This window comes from Lichenostomus cassidix, chromosome 3 (genome assembly GCF_008360975.1).
Source record: "Lichenostomus cassidix isolate B80296 chromosome 3, HeHo_3.0, whole genome shotgun sequence".
NCBI classification, from domain to species: Eukaryota; Metazoa; Chordata; class Aves; order Passeriformes; family Meliphagidae; genus Lichenostomus; species Lichenostomus cassidix.
Window position 1 is genome coordinate 15,403,270 of NC_139483.1, and position 21,487 is coordinate 15,424,756.

Consider the following 21,487-nt stretch of genomic DNA (forward strand, 5'->3'; position numbering starts at 1 on the left):
AGAGGAGTTTGTAAATACATCAGGCCAATGCTGCTGCATTTCAGGGCAGCACTGCTGTTAATGCAGCTGGCCTGCTTTACTCTGATCCGTTACTATTATTGGAAGCATTAGGAAAACAGTGAAAACGAAGCACACACTGCAGTGTTTTGTTGGGGAAAGCACTGAACACTTCAGGGAAGAGCTGGCTGGGAGCCATATTTAGATACATTAATACCATTCCCAGAGGTAGCACCAAGCTCCCAAATGCCTTCTGGCGTTCCTGCTGAAAAGCCAGGACAGGGATCATCCCATTGCCAAGTCAGATTCAAATGCAGCTGTCTGGCTCAGAGGGCAGCAAGAATGAGCTTGTAATTTTCTTCCCCACTCAGAACTACTTGTAGCCAAACATGTATTGAATTTACCATTTAACAGTGTCTTTTTATCCCTTCAAACAGCTGCACTGTTTTGGCTGGCAGGACTTTTCCATGCACAATTTTCCTCCCACTTTTACACTTGAGCATCTTTCTCACAGAATGGCCCTGGCAACTTCTCCTTTGACATTTGGCACATTAGTGCTGCACTCCTCAGACAGATGCTGATGCTCTGCCCAGCTCTCAGCAGCAAAAAAATTACACATGCATCCCCTCCAGCTGATGGCTTCCAGGGATAGCAATCCTGCACCAGCTTCCTGCTGGGACAGCACCCCTCCCAGCTCCAGGGAGCCAAATGGGAGCTTCTCTAGTGTACAGTTTAAAGGGGATCACTGGGCTAGAGATGTATTTCATGCACAAAGTCTCTGTTGAGACGACCCAGCTAAAACGCTTCACTCGTGCACTCACTGAGAGCTTCAGCACTCAGTAGCCAACAGAGGTCAGTGCAAACTAAAAAAATGCCTGCCAGTGTGGCTTTCCCTTCTACACTTAGCCACTGCCCTGGAGAGAAACTGCAGGAATGGGGGCAAGGGCAAAGATCTACTCTTCTTGCTCCTTTCCTCTGCTGGATGTTTCATCCATGACCTTGGAGCCAGTGCTGCACATCTCTACATCTCTCTGCTGGCTCCCTCTGAGCAGAGCTGGCACCCCTGTGAAATCCAAGCCACTTTCTCCCAAAAGCTCTTTGTTCTTTCCTCTTTCTTTTTTCCTCCTTTCCCTCAGTGCCACAGGGACAGGAAAGGGAGCTGCTTGGCACTATGGGCGTACCTGCTGCCTGTATTGCATTCTTCAGTTCAACAGCATCAAGAAATCCAGAATGGTTTCTGTCTTCCCTGCTGAAGATATCCTAAAATACAGTGCAAAGGCAGATTTCAAGCCCTTATCAGCATTCCCCACATTTGTATTACAACTCATTATGTATATTCTCCTCCCTCAATAAATGGGATGCAAGGAAGTTCAACAGGTGAGATGGGGTAGCCACAACAAGGGGGACCCATATTCAGAAGGCTCCAGCAGAATGGTGCTGTGTAAGAAATCCCACAGTTTGGGGTGGGCAGAAGCCTTTTTGCTTTCCTAACACACCACAAGCCATATTTGAGGTGCTGTCAGTGGGAAAAGCACCATACCTAGATGGGCAACTAGACTAGATGGTCTCAGAGCATCTCGAGAGGGTGGAACAAATTGGAGAGCACCCAAACACAAGTCTTGAGGAAATCCTCCTGCCCTGCACCAAGACTGAGGGAGAAAGACCTGACACAGAGAAGCTGCCATGCATGCCCTGATAAATTTAGGTGGGACACTAAATACCCTGCTCACTGCTTCCAGACCTAGTGCTTACCCCAGAGCAGAGACATTTCTCCCAGACAAGTTTTCACCAGATCCTATACATTTCCACTAGAAACTGCAGCAATGGGAAAATGACATTTTTCAGATGACTCTGTTCAAGTAGTCATTTCAGCTTAGAAAGAAGTGCCAGTGGTGGCACAGACACAGAGATTTCCATCAAATTCTGAGCCTAATTGGCCTTCCTACCTTTCCCCACATTCCCCTCAATGCTCTCTGTGCTGGAAAAGCCTCGGCTGCTCATTTGGAGCACTTTACACACACCGCTGCCTGCCTTGCGTGACAGGAGGGAACTCTGACCCGCTAAGCAGCAACCTCTGCATCGCTTCCCCCGCAGCGCTTTGATGGCACAGAGCATCAGCTCCCTGCTGCTGGAAAGCCCCAGGGTACAGAATCCACAATATCCACAGTATCCACAGCCAAGAGAGAGCAACACCCCCATACCATGTACTTAGTGAAACTTCGCCAGAGGCTCCCGAACTCCTGCAGGTTGAGTCTTCCGTTGGAGTTGAGCTGTGCATTTAGTTAAGAATCGAGCACTTAATGAGAGCTAAACCTGGCTGCCTTTGTTCCCAAGGATGCTGCCTCCACAGAACTGAACTCGGAAGATGCAGCCTCTTCTCTCTGTTACTTCATGTTGAGAAAGCCGAGAGTTTTTCTGCTCTCAATTGTGCTTAAGTTCACCTTCTCTGTCACATTGTAGAGCTGCTCATGCCTGTGCTCACAAACAACAAAAGGTTTCTATTTATACGGTGCCTTTAAGCACGAGGGAAGCTGCAGTGACATTTAGCCCTGGAGCATGGACACCCCTGGGAATGAACATGGCCCCTTGGCCTTGCCTTTGCACAGGGCACCACAGGATCTGCTCTCGCTGGATCCTCCAGGAGAACAGCTCTGAGGAGCCAGGAGCATGGGGAGATGATCCTGATGCCTTCTGTCAGAAGGCAGCAGCATCCTCGGAGCCACACATCCCCCAGGAATGCATGAAGGACTGTGTCAGGGGATGTGCTCCCCTCCATACTCCATCCAGGAGTCCTGGGCAGACATTCAGCACCCACCCTAGCACAGGAAAACTCCCTGAGAGAAGAACTCATCACCAGTGAAATACAGGCACACAAGTGCCACTGTCATGGGACCTGAGTGAAAAAAGCTGATCCTGGCTTTGCAGGCCAGGGTAGGTCACGCTGTACATGGGTTATTTGCAGGCCAGAGAATTAAAAATCCATCCTGAATTATAGCAGAGCAGAGGCTTTGTCAGCTCTTTGTACGTGCCATGCATTCACAGTGCCCACTTATCCCAGGACAGGCTTTGCAAAGGGGGAAAAGTCTCTTTTGCTGGCTAGATCCTGAAAGCTGGAAAGAGAGGGGGAATTCTGGTCATTTTTATTCATTCTCTGGCAGGTTTTAAAGGTCTTAAAATGTCTCAAAGTTATTTCAAGGCATGGAGGAAAAGAGACAATGAGCAAGCGAGGGGGGAAAGATACACAAGGGAAAATGTATGATTTCATCAAGGAACCCTCTTGTTCTACAATGGCCAGAAATGTATTTCTTGTGTTGTCTTGTTAACAGCAAAGAGACTGAGTGATTCAGCTAAATAGGAAACATCCACTGGAATGGTTTGCCAGGCAAATGCCTGGCATTCAGCAGTGACAGTGTTTCTGTCCCTGTCACCTGGCAGCCTACTCAAGTGCCACCCCAGGCCAGCGTGGTGCAGCTACCACAGAACAGCTGAGCTGTGCCAAAGCCCTGTCCTGCCTCCCTGTCTCAGCTCTGCCTGAGACCCCAAGGGTGAAGCTTAGCCAAGCCCCAGAGAGGGCAAAATGAGAGCAAAGAGTCAGCTGGCAGCAGAAGGTTGATCCTCACCTTTCAGCAGACTCACCAGAGCCAGGGCATGCACACCAAAGCCCTGCACAGACTATGGGACAGTTATTTATTGGGGACTGGGGCTAATATTTACTTGCAGGTTCTCACACTGGGATGCTCTGCTCAGCCATAACTCAAGGCAAGGATGGGCAGCACCAGGGAAGTTTATTGCTCCTGCTGAAAGGATACATCCATCAGAGCTAAAATGCCTCTGCATGAATCAAAGCTGAATCTCCCTCCCAGGCTGGTCATTTCATCTGCAAAGATTGACAAAACAGGAGGAATTAGCAAGAGCAAGGGGTGTGACAGGCGTCAGGACATCACTGTGAGGGAAGGAGGACACAAGGCTGGAGGCTCACACAGCTGAAAAGCCCCAGCTCTGATTCAGGTTCTCAAACAGCAGCAAGGGCCCTGTGCCAAGCTGAGGGAATCTGCCCATCCCAGACATCTCTCCTGCTCCCTTCCCCACGGACAGGTGCCCTGTTTGGGCTCACAGGTAGCTACTCAGTGCAGTCCCTGTCCACCCCCCTGCCAGGACAGAAACTCTTCCCTCTTGAAATAAGGAGAAGGGAAACGACAGTGCCAAGAAAGGCCACTTAGGCTGCATTAGCAAGTCCTGAGAGCTCTTTGAGCCTTGTGCATGGCTGACTTGGCTCCAGCCCTCCAGCTGTGCCCCTCTCAGGCTCTGATCCCACCGTGCAGTAAGCCACAATGGGGATTTCTTAAGGACCATCAGGAGGACAGCACTAAATCCACTAATTTACTCTAGTCTAAGGATAGGGAAGCACCAAAGCCATTAGTTGGGCTGTAAAAGCTTTACCTTGCGAGATCACTTCATTAAGGAGTTGCTGCAGCTGCGAGGCATCAATAGTTGAGTCCTAATGCAAAATAAAACACAAAGTGAGGTCTGCAAACATAAAGTTTTCTCCTGTGTCACTTTTGCCCAAAACTTCATTTCTCAGGCACTGTGGCAACCAAGGAGAACCTCTCCTTCCATATCAAAGGAGCAGCAGCATCCCCTGGGAAGCTTAACCAAGCCCTCCATGCTGCTGGGTGACTCCTGGTCCTTCCCATTGCCGAGGGGTTTGTTCAGCAGGGATGTGACTCCACCAGCTTCAGCCAGCGCTGCTGCCTGCTCCCCTCGGAGCTTCCCATCAGTGATCCTGGCTACCTCCCTCCCAAGCCACCCCCGGGGCACCCAGGGCTGCAGCCCCTGCTCATTTTCACCTTCACGCATTGATATAGCTATTAACTGCGAGAGGGCCATTGTGCAGAGACTTTTGACAGTGATTTTTTCCTCTTGACTAAGTCAAGGAGTTCTTTATAACAGTTTATTAAACCATTAAAAGCATCTCCTGTGAACACGAAGCCTGGCTCTGAAAGAGCAGGAATCAATTACTCAAACGCTGACTGATGTCTGGTTTCCAAGTGCTGAGAAGGCAAATGGAAAATGATGCTGATGAGAGGGGGGGGACTACCCAAGGCTTTCTAATTGCTTTCAGCAAATAAACAAACCAAAGCCAAAAAAGAAAAAAAGGAAAGTACACATGCAAGCCCATCACCAGTACAACTATAAATCTCCAATATTCCACTGATATATGGCACTAGACAATCTATCCCAGCTGAATGTCCCATTTTTCTGGGGGTTTTGGCAGGTCAATCAATACTGTTTTCAGGGTATCCACTTGAGGATGGAGCTACATTTCAGAAAAAAAAAAAATCTAAATGGATTTGTATCAACATCATAGATCAGTTTTCCTTTTTGCAAGTCCGCATGTGTTTTTTTATTTTTTTTTCAACAAGATGTTTTAGATGGGGTACCTGCTTAGCGTATCTTAGGAAAAGAGTCTTATAGGAGCTGTCCTGGCTCTGTCTTCGTACATCCTGCATCAAACACAAAGTGCAGACATAAATCATTCAGTCACGAAACAACTGCAAGCAAAAGTCTGCCGATCCAAACAGCACTTTGGAGGGGCAGGGAGTGTACAGCACAGGCTGCAGTTTTCACGCCCCCAAAATAAAGTGGACTAGGAGGGAAGAACAGTATTGCAATGAAGGAAGAAGTTTAGTCTGGATGTTAGCATTTAGTACAACTAGGAGAGAGCAGTTCAGGGCCTAAGGAAGATGACAGAACACATCCAGGGTAGAATTCAGCAAGTCAATACATGAGTATAGAGATAGAAAGCCTGATCCTTATTGGTGGACTCTGGTTGGGACCACTGGCTCAGGGCATGTGAAGATTAATGTGAACCAAGAAAACAGAGTATGAGTTGACTTTCTCTTGTACCTTCTCAACCCCAAGGCAGGCTAGACTATACCTGAGCAATGGCAATTCAATGGTTAAGTGATTTTTTCCAACCTTTCAGTGAAAAGATCCACCAGGCACTAAGGGGTATTATCCTTAACATTATAAAGTTTTCCAAAAAAATCTAGCCCTAAGATGATGCCTTCATCTCTGTGTGAGATATTTCATACCAAAGAAGCCCAAATGCCTGAACAAGAGCAGAATCTGTGGGTACCACAATTCATCAAAGTCAAAGCATTGGCTAAGGACAACAGCCAAGTAAACTGACAGCTTGTCAGTGGAAGGAGATAATAACCCACCATTTACACTACCCCTGTAATGGGACTTAATTGTGGTCTGGGAAATAAATCACAAGGAAAGGACTCTGTTTTCTGTTCTCCTGAAGCACTTTTACACCTCTGGCTTCAAAGACCTGCACTGCTGTAAGTCACAGCCTCTTAGTGGCAGGGTTTTGCTGGTGGGACCAGCACGGACTGCACCAGCCCTGGCAATGTGCACAGCTCACAGCAAGGAAGTCAAACAACCCATGGCAGCTGGGCTGGACAGGCTAAAATGTGGGTTGAACTAGAGAGGCAGGCAGTGTCAAAGTGTAGTTTGCTTTATGTCTCTGTCTTTGGAGATAGAGAAAATCAGAAGAAATCTGCTTTGAGTCTCACCCCTATGGACTCCTAGGCTTTATAGGGTACAAGCACTTCAACGAAGTTATTCCCATGGGGAAGGCATGTCCAACCCCACTCACAGGAATTAGGTTTCCCTCTCTCTCCCCCATAGATATATACCCATTTTACAGACATTGAAAGAATTTAGAAGCTTTTAAGTGCTTTCTCCCCGCTATATTTTGCTGGTCAAAGTGCTAAAGATGGTGAGGTGAGAGGACAGATGGACAGGCTCACAGAGGGACTGTATAAGACCTGCTTCCTTAAAAATCAGGCTCTGAAAAAGACATATGAGAAGAGAAGAAGGGCTTTGTTGTCGCTCCCATCTCTCCAGAGGGGTGTCCTGCCCTCCCAGCACAGCTGCAGGGTGCAAGGGCTGAACTCTGGGACAGGTAGTGGTGGTAAAGGCAGAAAAGAGCAGATGAAGAGGAGTCACTAGAGGTGACCAAATGGTCAGCTCTCTGGGAACCATTCACCACCACCAGAACCTACACCGGTTTGCAGACTCTTACCATCAGCAGCGCTGGGCTGGTCGGGGAGTTTGAGCTCCTAGAAAAGAGTTACAAGAATGAAACTGGGAGAAGAGAGGCCTTTCCAGAGCCTTGATCTGCAGCTGTGACAGAAGGCAGGCACCACCAGCAGTGCTCACCCAGCCATGGCCCCAAAGGATGCTTAGCACCCACATGGCCCAGCCTGACCCAGTTCAGAGCAGCCTGTGGGACCAGTCCTGGGTCTCTGCGCTGGTCTGAGCCTCTGGTTGCTCTGGTTGCTCAGCTTGTCTCACCCTGAGCATGCCAGGACCAACCTCACCACACAGAACATAGGGCTGCCCTGCCTTGAGCCACAGAGATCTTTCACCTTTTTTTCCCTCTGCACAGCTTAACAGTCAGGAATTAAAATAGCACCTGGGCTATTCAAAGGCAGCGTCTTCTAAATGTCTGCAGACTGCCTGATACTGAGCCAGGGTCACCCTTCCTAAGACACACTTAGCAGCCACATTCAGACCTTGAGTTTTGCTTTTGGTAGAGAAATTAGACAAGCCAGGTTCTATTTTTTATAACATCTGTACCATTATATAGGTGAGTGCTGCAAAGGCCCACTGGAAGGTCATCTCTACACTTGGCCTGGCTCAGGAAGGTCTATGAGAGCCAGAGGCTCTCCTAGAAAGTGCTCTTCCAGGGCTGAGCTGTCTCACACATGACTCATCATGCTGAAGGCAGTCCAGCCCGCAGTTTGGAACCCTTATGTTTGCTTTCCATAACTCAGGAGTTGCCTCAGTTGGTTCTTGGCTATTTTTGCCAGGGGCCAAAGCCTAGAAAGCAATCTCATTATTAAGATATGGCCCAGTGAGGTAAGAGCTGCAATCACATCCACTATAAAGCTTTCTGAAGGGAAGCCACTGCACAGCTGATGCCTGGAGGTCTCTTGAGGAGGCTGAATGCTGGGGCTTGCTCACCAGAAGTAAACCACACCCAGATATTCACACGGAAATGTGAATGTGTGTATGTGTGGTAATAGCTGCCTTTGCAGGAACTCAAGATACCATTTTTCCACTAAACTTATCTTCAAGGCTGCTCTCATGCCTACAGGGAGCCCTGCCAGCATGTCTGTGAGGTGGCTGAGTGAAAGGATCAAGGCCTTTCTCTGCTCTTGGCTTCTCCAGGTCCTGCTCTGAGCAGAATGGGATGTGATCCATCTGGCATCCAGCCAGCAGAACATAAGAAACTACCGAACAGCTGTTAGGAATTAAGGAAAACAAGCTCCCAGTTCTCCTTTCAGCAAAGAGAAATGTCCCCACAATCAGGGATGGAGGACATATCTCACAATTATTGCTCCCTCGTGTGGCTCTTTGTACCAAAGCTGAGAGCTGCAGATGAGCTCCTGCCCTGCTCTGCTGTGGCCACCCTGTGATGCACACCTGATCCCCCCAACACAGTGCAAATGGCCATTATCTTGACATTATCTTGATATTAAATAGTTCATTTTGGGCACACTGTGAGTCTGGGGCTCTTAAGGAGTGCATGTCATCTTACTCATGGTAGTCTTGATTCTTTATGAAAATTCGCAAGAGAAATTCGAATTCTTGGTCCTCTGTTGAAGCAGGAACAACAGCATAGGTTCCTGGGCTCAAGATAAAGTAGCTGGTCACATCTCGAGTCTGGATAAAAACTTGTTTCAGAACTCTGGAGTTCTCCTGAAAGAAAAAATACAGCTGGTTATCTTCCTTTCCTGTTAAGAACCAAAGTACATCAGAAAGCACACCCACAGCAGCCTCACATTCCCACACCTCTCTAAATACACACTGCACCTATCATGCCTTGACCTCCCCAGTGGCCTGGAAAGCCCATCCAGGGGACAGACAGACTTTTTACAAGGACATATCAAAGTTGCTCAAAGGTGGAGGAACTGAAAGAAACAGAAGGCAAAACGAGTGTAAGTAGATTTGAAGAGAACTTCAATTAACATTAAGTAGACTGGAGTTCATGAAGGAATCAAGGATGAATACTGTTACTAAAAATTCCCTGAGATCTTCTGTGACTCAAAGGGGTCAGAGAGCCCTCTAAGCATGTCACCCAGATGACAGTGCTTCAAGAATCACAATCCAAACCAGCAAGTGTCACAAGGAAACTGAGTATTCTGATCTTTCATCTGTTGTTCCAGTATTTTTTGCTGAGATGAAACAAATATAATGCAACAGCTATTACTATGATGACATGTAAAGATAGCATAATAAAAAACCCTTCCTTAACATATTCCCCAAAATATATCAGCGTGTATAAATTCCATTTAGAATGGTTATACAGCGTGGCAGAGTTATTTATGAGCCATGCCTTTGGGAGACAATAACATAAAACTGCTATTTTGGAAGCAAAAAAAATAGGATGACTACTGTTACAGACGGCTGGGAGGTACACAGACTGCCAAGTATTATGGGTCAGATCTTGAGCAGATAGAAATGGGCAGTGCTGCAAAGAAATAAATGGTGTAATACTTTTTTTTTCACTTTTGAGCCTTATCCCACATTCCTTCTGGTAAAAAGCAGAAGCAGATTAATATCTCAATGGAATCACAACCGGTGTGAGATAAGAATCAGCCTCTATACATTTCTCAGCTCTATCACACAACATTAAACTTCCCTCACAGCCATGTATTAGTGTTCCACATCCATATTTAATCAAAGGCTTCCTAGAGCTATCAGATACGTCCATTCTGGTTTGCATCCTTGCCTGCACTGCATTCTCCTCTCATCCTGCCAAATGATAATACTCCTTTTACTTCACAGCAACAACTTGATGCACCTCAAAAGGTACTGAACAATGGATGATGCTGCTAATGAATCATGGCAGGGAAAGCACATCAGGGAGGAAGAGTGAGGCCACATGAATCTTGCCAACTGCACCCTCCTTGTGCAAAGAAACCCCTTGTAAACTTTTACTCAAAGATGCTCTGACTGCCCTCAGACACTGAGAAATAAACTGAGGGAATGGCACTTACACCTACTGTAGTTTTAGCTCCTGGACTTGGCTTTTGCTGCTACCCAGTGGATGTGATTTGTGAAAGAGCATACAGGGACCTCTGTGTCTGGTGACTTTTGGGGATGCTGGAAGGAGCAATTCCCCGTTGATCAGGAGCAGCAGCTCTCTCTGAGAGGCACAGCTGGCCCCATAGAGTCCTGCAGGCTTGATACCTGCACAGGGCAGAGGATATCCTCACATAGGGACAGTGAGTTCCACTTGCTGGAGGGATGCTCTTTTAATGACATCTTTTATTTCTCAGACAGGGGGGGCTGTTTTATGAGCTACAAAGCCATGCTCTTCCTTTATGAGGGACTGTTAAACTCATGGCATCAATTATTTAAAGTCTGGGACTAAGGCAAACCTCTCCAGTAATGAGAAAAATGTAAAATTAGGGTTATAGCAGTCCCTTTAGTCTTTGGGTTAAGAACAATGGCCTCCCACGCTCATCAGCAAACAAAAATACTTTAGGAAAGGTACCCATCCACCCACACTAGCAACTGTGCTTTCAGTAAGCCTGGCAGTGCTCTGAGAACAGCTTGAAAAGGCACCTCTCTGGACAATCACCAGGAAAAAAGCCCAGAGAAATCGTAGTGGAGGTCCCAGGTATCTAGGTGGATTTCTTCTGCGCTGGTCCTGAGCATAGGCTGCCATGTATTTTGTAAATGTTTTTACACAGCTTTTCAGATAGAAAACAGGAGGATGAGTAAGACAGGCCCACTTTGGGGAAGGAGAGACCATCTGCTTCCCTGCTTTACCTGGAGTAGTACTCAAGGGCTGTGGCTGGTGCTGGCTGTCATGCCTTGTGCCCAGCCAGCACGGCATGTCACCACTACTGCTGGGTACAGAGGATATTGCCCTGGCACATCTTCTAACCCAGGGACTCCCTGAGTTTCCCAGGGCTATTCTGGGATGCTACAGAGCTAAAAGTGCAACCTTTGTTCCTTAAGACATGAATAAAAGAAACTAAGCCTGCTTAACTCTGCTTTTACTGTAAGTTTCTACAATAGAAGGCATACAGAAATTAATGCCACATACTGACTTTTTTACAGACCAAAGAGCAATCCAGTCTTTCACTTCCACATGCAGGTATAATAAACCACACAGACGACAACAGTGCCTACATTATATCTGATTGTGCTTACCGTGGCGATGAAAAAGCCAATCTTCAGGTTTTTTTCATCCTGCGTATGCTCAGCATGCTTTTGCATGAGTGAAATTGCTACATTACAGGTTTTTGGGTCGTGATCTAGCACTTTGAAAAAATACTGAGGGTTTGTTGAAACTGCACCTGCTGAGAAAGTGTTAATAGGTTAACAGTGGCACTTAGATGTTCCAGCAGCAGCCTATTGTGTAAGATCTTGCTCGTGTGGACCCAGAGGAACAGGTAGTCACTGCTCCAGGATCCTTTCAATACAACAGGGCACTGTAGTCACATTAGCACTAGAAGTTGAGGCATCTGGAGTTGAACTAATTGCACATTTATCAATTTAGAAATCTCTGGCAAAGTCACAGAAGTCATGTGGATTTCTCAACCCCCCCCCACATCTGCTTCACCTACATGGCACACTTGCCCAGCAGCAGAAAAGCAGTGACTCTTAATCAGGCACCTGCCCCAGTGGCTGAGCTGAAAAGCACTGTGGCTTCGAGATGACAAACACACAGAAAAGGAAAAAATGGTGCAAAGGTATCCTCTCCTTCCTTCCTGTTAATGTCAAGCACCAGGGGGAAACAGCTGCTTCTCAGCCAAGGCTTTGGTTAACAGGAACCATTCCTGATTAAAATAAAAAGCCGTGAAATGCCCAAACTGGGAGAAGAGGACTGAGATGGCAGCAGACTAGACTTTAGGCCAGATCCCCGCGTTAGGTGGCCTTGAAAGCTGCAAATTAGAATGACTGTACTTGGACAGGAACTTTACTAAAGGGCTGTTGGGAAACACAGTTCCAATGAAAATGGCTCTTCCCACACACTCTCAGTTCAGCCCCTGCATCTCCTTGCTCTGTCCCAGTGACCTTGGTGTGCAGCAGCACTGGCATTGCTTTGTTATCACACCTGGTGATCAGGTTAGGAGCAGAAACCTGAAATCTGTAGCCAAAACCTGTTTGCTGCTGGGTCAAGGATTGCCATTTGAGAATTAAAGAAGCCTCTTCACTGATAACATGCTACCATCCTAGATTAAAAACACAGAACCCAAATAGTGATGCAGCTGGGGAAAAAAAAGTGAGATAAATTAAGATAAAAATATTTTTAAAAATACTACTACTGATTGGATTCTTACAATGCCAGAAGAGTTCTTGCACAGGCAGTAAAACTAACGGTCTTATCAGCTCAAGGACCTTTTCACCTTAAAAAATAGAGCTTAATAGCATTTTTTTTTTCATTTCATATCCATCTAATTTCAGAGTACTTTTTGCTCTGTAAAATCAACTACCTATTTGCCAGACCAGACTTTCTGATGAGGTCCCCAGTAACACCTACTGCAAGTGGCTGAAAAAAGACACACAAGCTCATTTTGACTTAAAGAGTCCAAGGTTCCTAAATCACCCATCTCCCGTTTTAACTCAGCAGCCAGTGCTGTTGCTTTGTTTCTGCCTGTTTAGCTGATAAGTGCAGTAATGGGAAAAGGCAGGCATTAACAACTGGCAATCAATACTTCTGCAATTCGGTGCTCAGAGTGAATGTTTCACTGTAAGCATCAGTGGAGAGGAGGAGATGACCAGGTGACTGCAGCGAGCATCCTTTACCTGCGGAATAGCGGTTCCTTCTTGTGGGAAGGCCTGGGCTCCACAGGCTCACGTAGCTGTTCAGAGACCACGTTGTGCACTGCTCATCTCCAAAGTCCAGAAACGTTGGGGTGTTGTTACATATATACAGCCAGGAAAACTGCTCCTGGAAGCTTTCACAGGACATCCTGCAAAGAAGGAAGAAAATCTCATTGCTCAGTTCAAGATGGAAGAGCATTGCCAGCAGGTCAAGAGAGGTGATCCTGGCCTCTGCTCAGCCCTGGTGAGGCACATCTGGAGTGCTGTGTCCAGTTCTGGGCTCCTCAGGACAAGAGAGGCATGGAGCTGCTGGAGCAGATCCAGTGGAGAGCACCAAGGATGATTCAGGGACTGGAGCATCTCTCCTACAAGGAAAGGCTGAGGGAGCTGGGCCTGCTCAGTCTGAGAAGAGACAGCTGAGAGGGGACCTCATCAATGTCTGTCAGTATCTGAAGGGTGGGTGTGAAGAGCATGGTTCAGGCTCTGCTCAGTGATGCCAAGCAATAGGACAGGAGGGAATGGGCAGAAGCTGATGCACAGCAAGTTCCACCTGAATATGAGGAAGAATTTCTTGACTGTGCAACTGACCACACACTGAAACTAATTGTCCAAGAAAGCACGGAGTGTCTCTCACTGGAAGTATTCAAAACCCATCCAGACACCATCCTGTGCCATGTGCTCTGGGATGACCCTGCTTGAGCAGGAGGTTGGGCCAGATGACCACTGTGGTGCCTTCCAACCTGACCCATGCTGTGATTCTGTGAAGACCCCAGTCAGGTATCCACATTCACCCCATGTCCTGAAAAGGGGATTGCTGAGAGCACTGCAGGTGCCTGCAGCTGTGCTGACTGATACCTCACAGAAGAGGTCAGCTCTCAATGCATTTTGGGCTGCCCTAAGTGCCCCTAAAGCCCCAAGTAAAACACAGGGCTTATTCAGGAGTATCTTGGTGGCACCCTGCCACTTCCAGCTCACCTCTCCCACTGTCCCTAGCCTTTGTTCCTCCACAGTGTTCTCTCCCACACTCATGCTTCACTCAAGCCTCAAGTGTGTATTTCAGACCCAGCTACTGCTGTTGCCCTGCTTTCCTCAGAGCCTCACAGGGCAAGTGTGCACTTTCTGAATAATCAGTTTTTCTAAGGGACAGCCCACACATGGCTAAGCTGTACCTGAGAGTAATTAGAGGCAGTGTAAAAAGCCACAAGCACCTGCAGAGCAGTCAAGTGCACAAGCTCAGTGACCTGCTTAGCCAGCTGTCTCCTTTAAGCATCTGTCAGTCCAAGGTTCAAGCCAGGTACTTTATGAGGAAAGGCAGTGTGACAAAATGACCAGGTCTTACGGGGCTGGATTTTTACTTCTCTCACTTTTCTTTTTTTTTTTTTTCTTTTTTGGTCACTGTTACTTGATCTTGGCCAACTCCATTTTATCAAGTCTTGTTTCCTCTGAAACCACGGGGTCAGGACAACCTCCAATTTGCTGTTTGCACACAACTAACACAGGGTGCCTTGAGCCATCACCAAGAGCAAAGAATTGCCAAAATGACTCTTTTTCATGATGAAGGCGAACACAAAACCCATTATACAAAGGATCAGTAGGGAAATACCAGAATTCTCCATCATCCTTATTTCTGAGGAGGGCTTCTCTGTATTTGGGCTCAACACGGTCCCACTGAGGAGAGCTGCAAAAAGGAACAGATCAACAAGATGTGAGACACAATTTTTCATCTTTGGCCCATTCCTCTAGCCAGCCTGTCAAGCCATGAGGGATCAGGAGGGGTGAACAAACTGCACATTGTAAACAGGATTAGATACCTTCATAGCAAGGCCAGTCAGGAGAGTTCTGTGTCTTTGCTGTGCCTGAGCTGCCTCCCCTGGGGTGAGGAGTCCTGCCCTCCAAGCCCTGCTCACCTGTCCCCATGCTGGAGAGGCGAGGCACCAAGGCAGAGCCCTCTGAAGCACTGATATTACACTGACACACAGCACATTACCCACTCAAATGTGTTGTTTCCAAGCTGCATGTTTATAATTAAGTGATAATTGTACTTTCTGCAGAGTTTAAGATAAATAAACAGCACGTGAATCAATAATTTATTGATCTGTGCAGCTTACCTGTGAACGTGCTACTGACATTTCAATTACAGCCAGGATTGTAGTTCACCCTTCCAAAAAGGTGGGAGGATGCTGTCTGAGCAGAGAGCTGTTATCCCAGCCTCAGACATGTCTGCACAACCCTCCAACCCTTCCAGATGCAACACTCTAGCCTGACTTTTCTTAGCAGAGTACTACCTGTGTGTGGTCCTAGCAACAGGGAGGGCTGGGATGCTGTCAAATAACCTAAGAGTGACACAAGAAAATCTCTCTAATCATGAAAACACTGATGCAATTCCAAAAGGAAAACCAATATCTATTTATTTACAGAACACTGTTGCAGTCTATATCATTCCTTTGCTTAGGAAAGAGATGTTAGATTGTCCATGCAGGCAGCAAAGTCCTTGCATGCCCAAAGCTGCAGGGAGGATCCAAAAGATTATTTCAAGCCATTCCCTGGCACTTTGCTTTTGCAATAACCAAGCACCCTTTTTGTCCCTCTCTGTTCAATACTGCCCTACTCCATGGACTTGTCTAACCATCCTCTTCCCAGATTCAGACTCATGGGAGGAGAATAAAGAGGAGGAAGGTGGATGTGTGACTGCTGCAGGAGAATTCAATAGAAGCAGCCCATCAGCACCTAGGGATGTGGTCAGAGCTTGTTCCAGGAAATAAGAACTCTTTCATCCATGACTTATGTAGAATTATGCAGTGGGTAAAATGCATACAGATAGACAAGAAGGGATACCTGAGCATAGCAAGGCTGCATTTGTTTTCCCTGGATTGGATTTCTATGGGCAGTTGCTACACAGATGGAAATAATGCTTATAATGAACTGATTTGGGAATATCTGTTTTGGTAAATTGGGTGTGAGGCAGAGGTTCTTATGAAAGATTGATTCTCTATGACATTAAAACTTTAACACCATACTCATCACTCCAGGGCCCCTTCCACTCTCCATGGCCCCATGGATTCCAGATCCTGATGATATGTTTCCAGCCATTCTTGTATGGGATCTGTAAAGACGAAAGAAAAATAAACTCAGTCACAGCTTTTCACAATCGTGATATTCATTGAAGAGTAGGGTAATAAAATGAATCTTCCTCTACACCTTAGAGAGTAGGTTTAACCTCTGATCTCATCTGACTGCAGCAAAAAATCAGTGCCTTCTGCTACACTGCAAAGGAATGATGTGTGAGAGAAAACTGCACCCATTTTGCTTTCCTGAGGATAGTGAATAGCTGACACAGAGAGAAGCAGCAGCATTCCTGTCACACTGCATGAATTCAACAGCCTTGGGAAATTCCAGTGCCTAATTCTGCACATCTGATGCTGTGAGTCAGCAAAGGCAGAGACTTTGAGGAACGAGGTCACCAGACTGCCTGGAGTGAAAGCCAACAGTCAGCACAGAGAGATGGAGATAAACAGAATCTGTGGGATTGTATCTACAGCGCTGTGGTTTGCAACAGCTGGGGTTTCTGGTGCTTTCCTCCTTCTGTTGCCACTGATTCAAGTCAGAGGCAATTAACTTTTGCTAGTGAAGCCAAAATGGTGGAAGTGAAAAGGAGAAGCAAACCTTTGTTTTCTGGCTCTCCTTATGCACACAGGCAGTGTTGGAAACAATACCATGGCAGTCTCTTCCCAGGCAAAGTCCCAGCCTCTAATCATTTTTCCCACAGGACAACCCCTGGGATGCCTTGGCCCTTCTTTAAGTGGGGCAAAGACTGTTTCTCCTCTCTGCACACACCATGAGCAGCAGGAGGCTGGAAAAACCTGCTTCTTCTCCAACAGAACTGGATACCTTTCTTCCCCTGCCCTGCACAGAGACAGCTGGCGCCTCCTCTAGAGCTTGGCATCCCCCACCTATCCATTCTGTAGCCCCTTAGCTACAAGCAAGTGTCCTCCAAGAAGCAGCACACTGACTATGATGATGGCACCAAGCATGCCATGGCATAAGGGGACATGAACCACAGCCAAGCTCATACAGAAAACCAACAAAGAGAGAAGGATAAGGGAGAAAACAGCTTAGGGAAAACAACATCCCCTTTCCAAAGTACTTTAGGTTCCAAGATTCAAATGTGTTGTAGCTATCTTGCTTGACAGCATAGCTATTGTTTGGTTTCCTTCTCCACTATTAACTTTCCCTGTGTGCATTACAGCTTACTGAGCTAAGCCATGTTCTGACTTCTGGCTGTAAAAAATCCTTAATTTCCTTTGATCCATGTGATAAATTGCTTCTCAGATCATCAATATTAATATCTAGCCAGGAGCAGTTCTGCATGAGTACAACAGCTTTAAAAGATGGAGAAATGCTGTTCTTGAACCAGCGATTTACTTTTCACACAGTGACTTTTGGCAGCTTGTGATTGAGCTGAACAAATGTAGATTTGCATCATATGACAAATCCCACAATTTCAGCCAGTGCTTCTACTTCCATTCGAAACAGAAAAGCACATTTTTTAAGAGTCAGCATGGAATGAAAATCTCCAGAAATGTTGCATTTGCTGCTGAGGTGTCCCAAAACAAAAGTAAATTTAAGTTGCATTTTCTATTAGAAAACATCACGGATTCAGATATCCTCCCTCTTCTTGTAGAGCCAGAATCCTTCAACCTCTTGGAATTTGAACTACTGTGCTTTTAACAACCCCTCCTCAGTGTGAAGCTAATTCAAATCACTCTGACTGGAGTAGCACTGCAACTGCCCTGCAGTGGATCATCACTGCAAGGTCTCCAGGCACGAACAAGTCCCTGATCTTACCTTCACAGCTCCTGTGACGGTGTAGGCATGACCCTGTATAATCCCATTCCTCAGTTCTATGTTCTTCCCTGCCTGTAGAAGGGAGAAAGCACAGCTTTTAGCTCTCTGCCACACTGCAAAGACATAGCCACCAACTCCCAGAACTGTTATTTGCCACGGCACTAAACCAAGCCTTGGGTTTGACTACAGCAGGATCTCGGATACTGAGATATTCACTCCTGAGGGATGCGGCTGTTGTTCCCACTGCAGCCATAAGTGAGCCAGGAAATTAAACAAAAGCTCCAGATCTACACCTCCTTGCAAATTCTTCCTTGGTCCAGAGCTGCTGCAGCTGCAGAATGACATGGACTGGGTGACTTGCAGTCAGACTGGGAGCCTGCAGAATTTGTCTGACACTCACAGCCCAGTGCCAGCCACCTGGGCTGAGGGAATAGTCCTTGGCTTGTCTGCAGCAGCCAAACTTCCCATCCTGAGGAAGTAAGCCCCACAGGAGCAGGGTCAGACACTCTGCAGTCACCCTTCACATGCTGTAAGGGAAGCCTTGCAGACATTTTATCAAAGATACTTGCTGAATATCACAAAGCCTCTTGCAGCTTCTCAGCATTAACACCATATCCTGCAAGTCACAATGTGATAATAGCATCCTCCCATAGAAGAGAGGTGCATTTTAGCCTTGCTAGAGTTGATCACAAAGCTACGAGCCCAAAACCAGACCTGCTACACTAATCTACTGCAGTGGAATTAGCCAGGAGAAAAGCCACAGCCCCCTCTCCAACAGACCAACCCATCCACATCTGCCCAAACGCCTTTACATTCCTCACCAAATAACCTTATCTACTTTGTGCTGCCAAGATCCCTTCGGGCAACCATAAACTGTAACTATTTCACAGAGTGATTATAGACTTCCTTTTCCCCTCCAGAGAGCAACCTTTGTGCAAACACAGTAAACCCAGGCAGGTGTGTGACTTGCCCTGTGACTCACCTGGCCAGGGGTGCTGCACCCCATGAGACACTGGGATTTGTCAGCTGCTTTCAGGATCTCCTCCAGGTCAGGAGGTGGATCCTTCAATGAAAACTGCACTTGGACTCCACCTGTGAGGTCTACTAAGGCATCTGAAAGGTAGCCTCCATTCAAGTTCTGGTAGGAGCCCCGCAACCTAGGGGAAAATTAAAGAGGATTTTCAAAAAAGAGAGAGAGAGAGAAGTTAATTAGTCCTTACATTGTGTTTTCATAAACAATGCACAGAGCTCGCTTCCAAAATGAACATGTGCATCGAGGTGTTGAGCATGGGGAGCCTGGGGTGTGCAGGAATCGTGGCCAGGTAATGAAAGGAAACGTGATGGAAATACTTGGCCAGGCACAACACATGCCTTGTGGAAGGAATGAGACAAAGGGGGAGCTTTTTCTATGAATTCATCCCCATCTGAGGCAGCTGTCCAGAGTCATTTGCAGGCAGTGGAAAATAATAAGGTGCATCTCATGCCAACACAGGCATTTTAGGGAGATGAGCTGCATCTCATCTTGAAGCATCCAGTTTCCTTTTTCTGAACAGGAAGGGAGCCAAGGGTGACTAGTTCAAATGGATGTTTCAGATCAAATGGAGCTGAACTTTTATTTTCTGCACCATATTTAGACATGACTGTTCACAAAAACAGCCAGTATTCCTTTTGCAAATGAGAAAAAGGAAAAGAGAGGTGAAGGTATTTACCCACACTTCCAGGGCAAGGCAGAAACAAGTTCTCAGCACTGTTCCCAGCTCACTCTGCTAGAGCGCAATAATAGGATAATAATTTAATATTGCCAACACCATCCTTGTTGTTTTTATCGTGTGGTTTTTATTGAGACAGCAAATAAGCTGGAACATGCCGTACTTAGAGCAGGTAGAGCATGCTGTTAAACCCCACCATACACACTGTATTTAATGAATGTAATCAAATGAAGTCTGCAGCTAATTGTATTTTGAAGAGTTGTCCTTGTCCTACACTGATGAAAAGAATTTGTCTTGGGCACTGGGGAATAACTTCTCAAATGGGAATCGCATAAACAGCATTGCTTGCAACTTTAATTTAATAGAGGTTTGGTATGCATTGTAATTAAAATCTTATGCAGCAAATTGATACTGAATCCTGAGTCAACTTTTCTGAGATATCTCAGGGCAAAAAGCATCCTGTTCCCGAGTTGCTCTCATGCTGCTTTAACATTTGCTTATTCCTGACCACATCTGCCAAAATTATTATCTCTTTCCTTCATCTCCTTTTCACTGCATTGCAAATGTCACACCAGCTTCAGTTACCAAGTTCCAGCCCTTCATATTACCCCTAACACAGGACTTTTCCTTCAGCATATTTGAATGGGAAATTGGCAAATGCTAAGGGACCACACTCTGATCCCTTCACTCCCCAGAGGATTTTTTTAAATTATCATCTCTTTATTAGGCATTATTTACCCGACATACTCTGGGGACCTCAGCTAAGAGTCTGCTCTGTGAAGTGAGAGCTGATCAGAGAGTCCTAGGAGTGCATGTGTTGTGCCTGGGCATGTTCTTCAGTCAGGCTTCCTCTCATTGCCTGCCCCAAATATCCACATGATCTCTGATTAGTTACTGTAAACAGAGGTAATCCGTGCTTGGACTCTGCAGTTTTAAACAGAGGACAGCATGGAAAGAAAAACAGAGGCCAAGTAGTTTGCCTAAAATAAGGAGGAGATCCCAGGCCCTTTTGTGTCCCCAACCATTGCCCTGCTCATTTTGCTCCTCAGGCATTAACACCCCAGAGCTGAGCTGGGTACATTTAAGTCTGGATACATTTAGGGCTGGCTACATTTAGGTCTAACCCAAGACCAATATCTCCAGGTGATGTTGGCCCTGTTCCCTGCATAAGCACAGACCCACAAGGCAGCTGTCAGCCTGAGCTCCTCCCTGTGTGCTTTGCACAAGGCAGGGGTGAAACCACCCATAAAAAGCATTCAGCACGGGGTGCAAGAACAGACCAGGGATATTTACTTGGCATATGCTTTTTCCAGCAAGGATGGCCAGAATTCATTTGAAGTTCGAGGGTGTACAGACAGGTATCTTCCATTTAGGAATGGCAGTCGGTCATCTATCACTACATCCACCCATTCTCCATATTGCCAGAACTGGAAATGAATAAAATAAAAAAATATATATATTTTAAAAAGTGAGAAAGAGAGAGACACAGAAAATAAAATAATGAGCCTCTTTTAAGAGCTAATGTCCATGCCTAGAAAAAGCCTCCTGAACTAGCACAGGAATTAATCCGAAGTGTGGATAGGTGCAAGTTCTCTCCTGAACTGCTTCAGGCTAATGGTCCACATTGTTAAACAAGCTACCACTTGGCTGGATTTCCCAGTGGCAGGGCAAGTCCTTTGGGAATATAGCTAGTCCTGCAATCAGTGGGAGAAAAGATTTAGCATGGGGAACATGCTAATATTCTTGGGCGATAGCAAGAATTTAAGAAGGTAAAAAACAATCACGCATGTGAATCCATGAGCCTCACTCCTCAGTCACACTTGGATTTTCCCACACAGCACAGCCTTTGGTCAGAGAGCCTCTGTCAAGATCCAGCCTCTAGATTTCCTTTCCTCTGTGTTTCAATTAAGATTCCAAGGTGCTGTCATGGATGGAGACAGTACAGCGACTAAAGACTCTTTTGAGGTATTATCCATCTCCTTGATGGATGAGAAGGACACAGGCAGTCTCTCCAGCATGTGGACAGAGCAGGTGTTTCTCCAGCTGATCCAGCTGATGAAACTTTTCAAGGGAAAAGA

The 21,487-nt window shown here is 46.3% G+C and overlaps 1 protein-coding gene across 4 annotated transcripts in view; it reads right to left on the reverse strand.

Annotated features, from left to right (window-relative positions):
- Positions 1 to 21,487, reverse strand: part of CAPN13 (calpain 13) — a 65,280-nt gene that overhangs the window by 7,304 nt on the left and 36,489 nt on the right. For 3 of the 4 annotated variants that reach the window (XM_085054637.1, XM_085054639.1, XM_085054638.1), the window contains 14 exons: positions 20,703 to 20,836; positions 18,683 to 18,857; positions 17,701 to 17,772; positions 15,873 to 15,958; positions 14,459 to 14,533; positions 12,838 to 13,004; positions 11,239 to 11,387; positions 8,612 to 8,772; positions 7,091 to 7,127; positions 5,439 to 5,501; positions 4,438 to 4,495; positions 3,807 to 3,874; positions 2,199 to 2,267; positions 1,179 to 1,257 (listed from right to left, as the gene is read on the reverse strand). In XM_085054637.1, coding sequence (XP_084910763.1) covers positions 1,179 to 1,257; positions 2,199 to 2,267; positions 3,807 to 3,874; positions 4,438 to 4,495; positions 5,439 to 5,501; positions 7,091 to 7,127; positions 8,612 to 8,772; positions 11,239 to 11,387; positions 12,838 to 13,004; positions 14,459 to 14,533; positions 15,873 to 15,958; positions 17,701 to 17,772; positions 18,683 to 18,857; positions 20,703 to 20,836 — 1,393 coding nt within the window. The remainder of the gene's footprint in view (positions 1 to 1,178; positions 1,258 to 2,198; positions 2,268 to 3,806; positions 3,875 to 4,437; positions 4,496 to 5,438; positions 5,502 to 7,090; positions 7,128 to 8,611; positions 8,773 to 11,238; positions 11,388 to 12,837; positions 13,005 to 14,458; positions 14,534 to 15,872; positions 15,959 to 17,700; positions 17,773 to 18,682; positions 18,858 to 20,702; positions 20,837 to 21,487) is intronic. The other variant, XM_085054640.1, reaches the window with a different exon arrangement.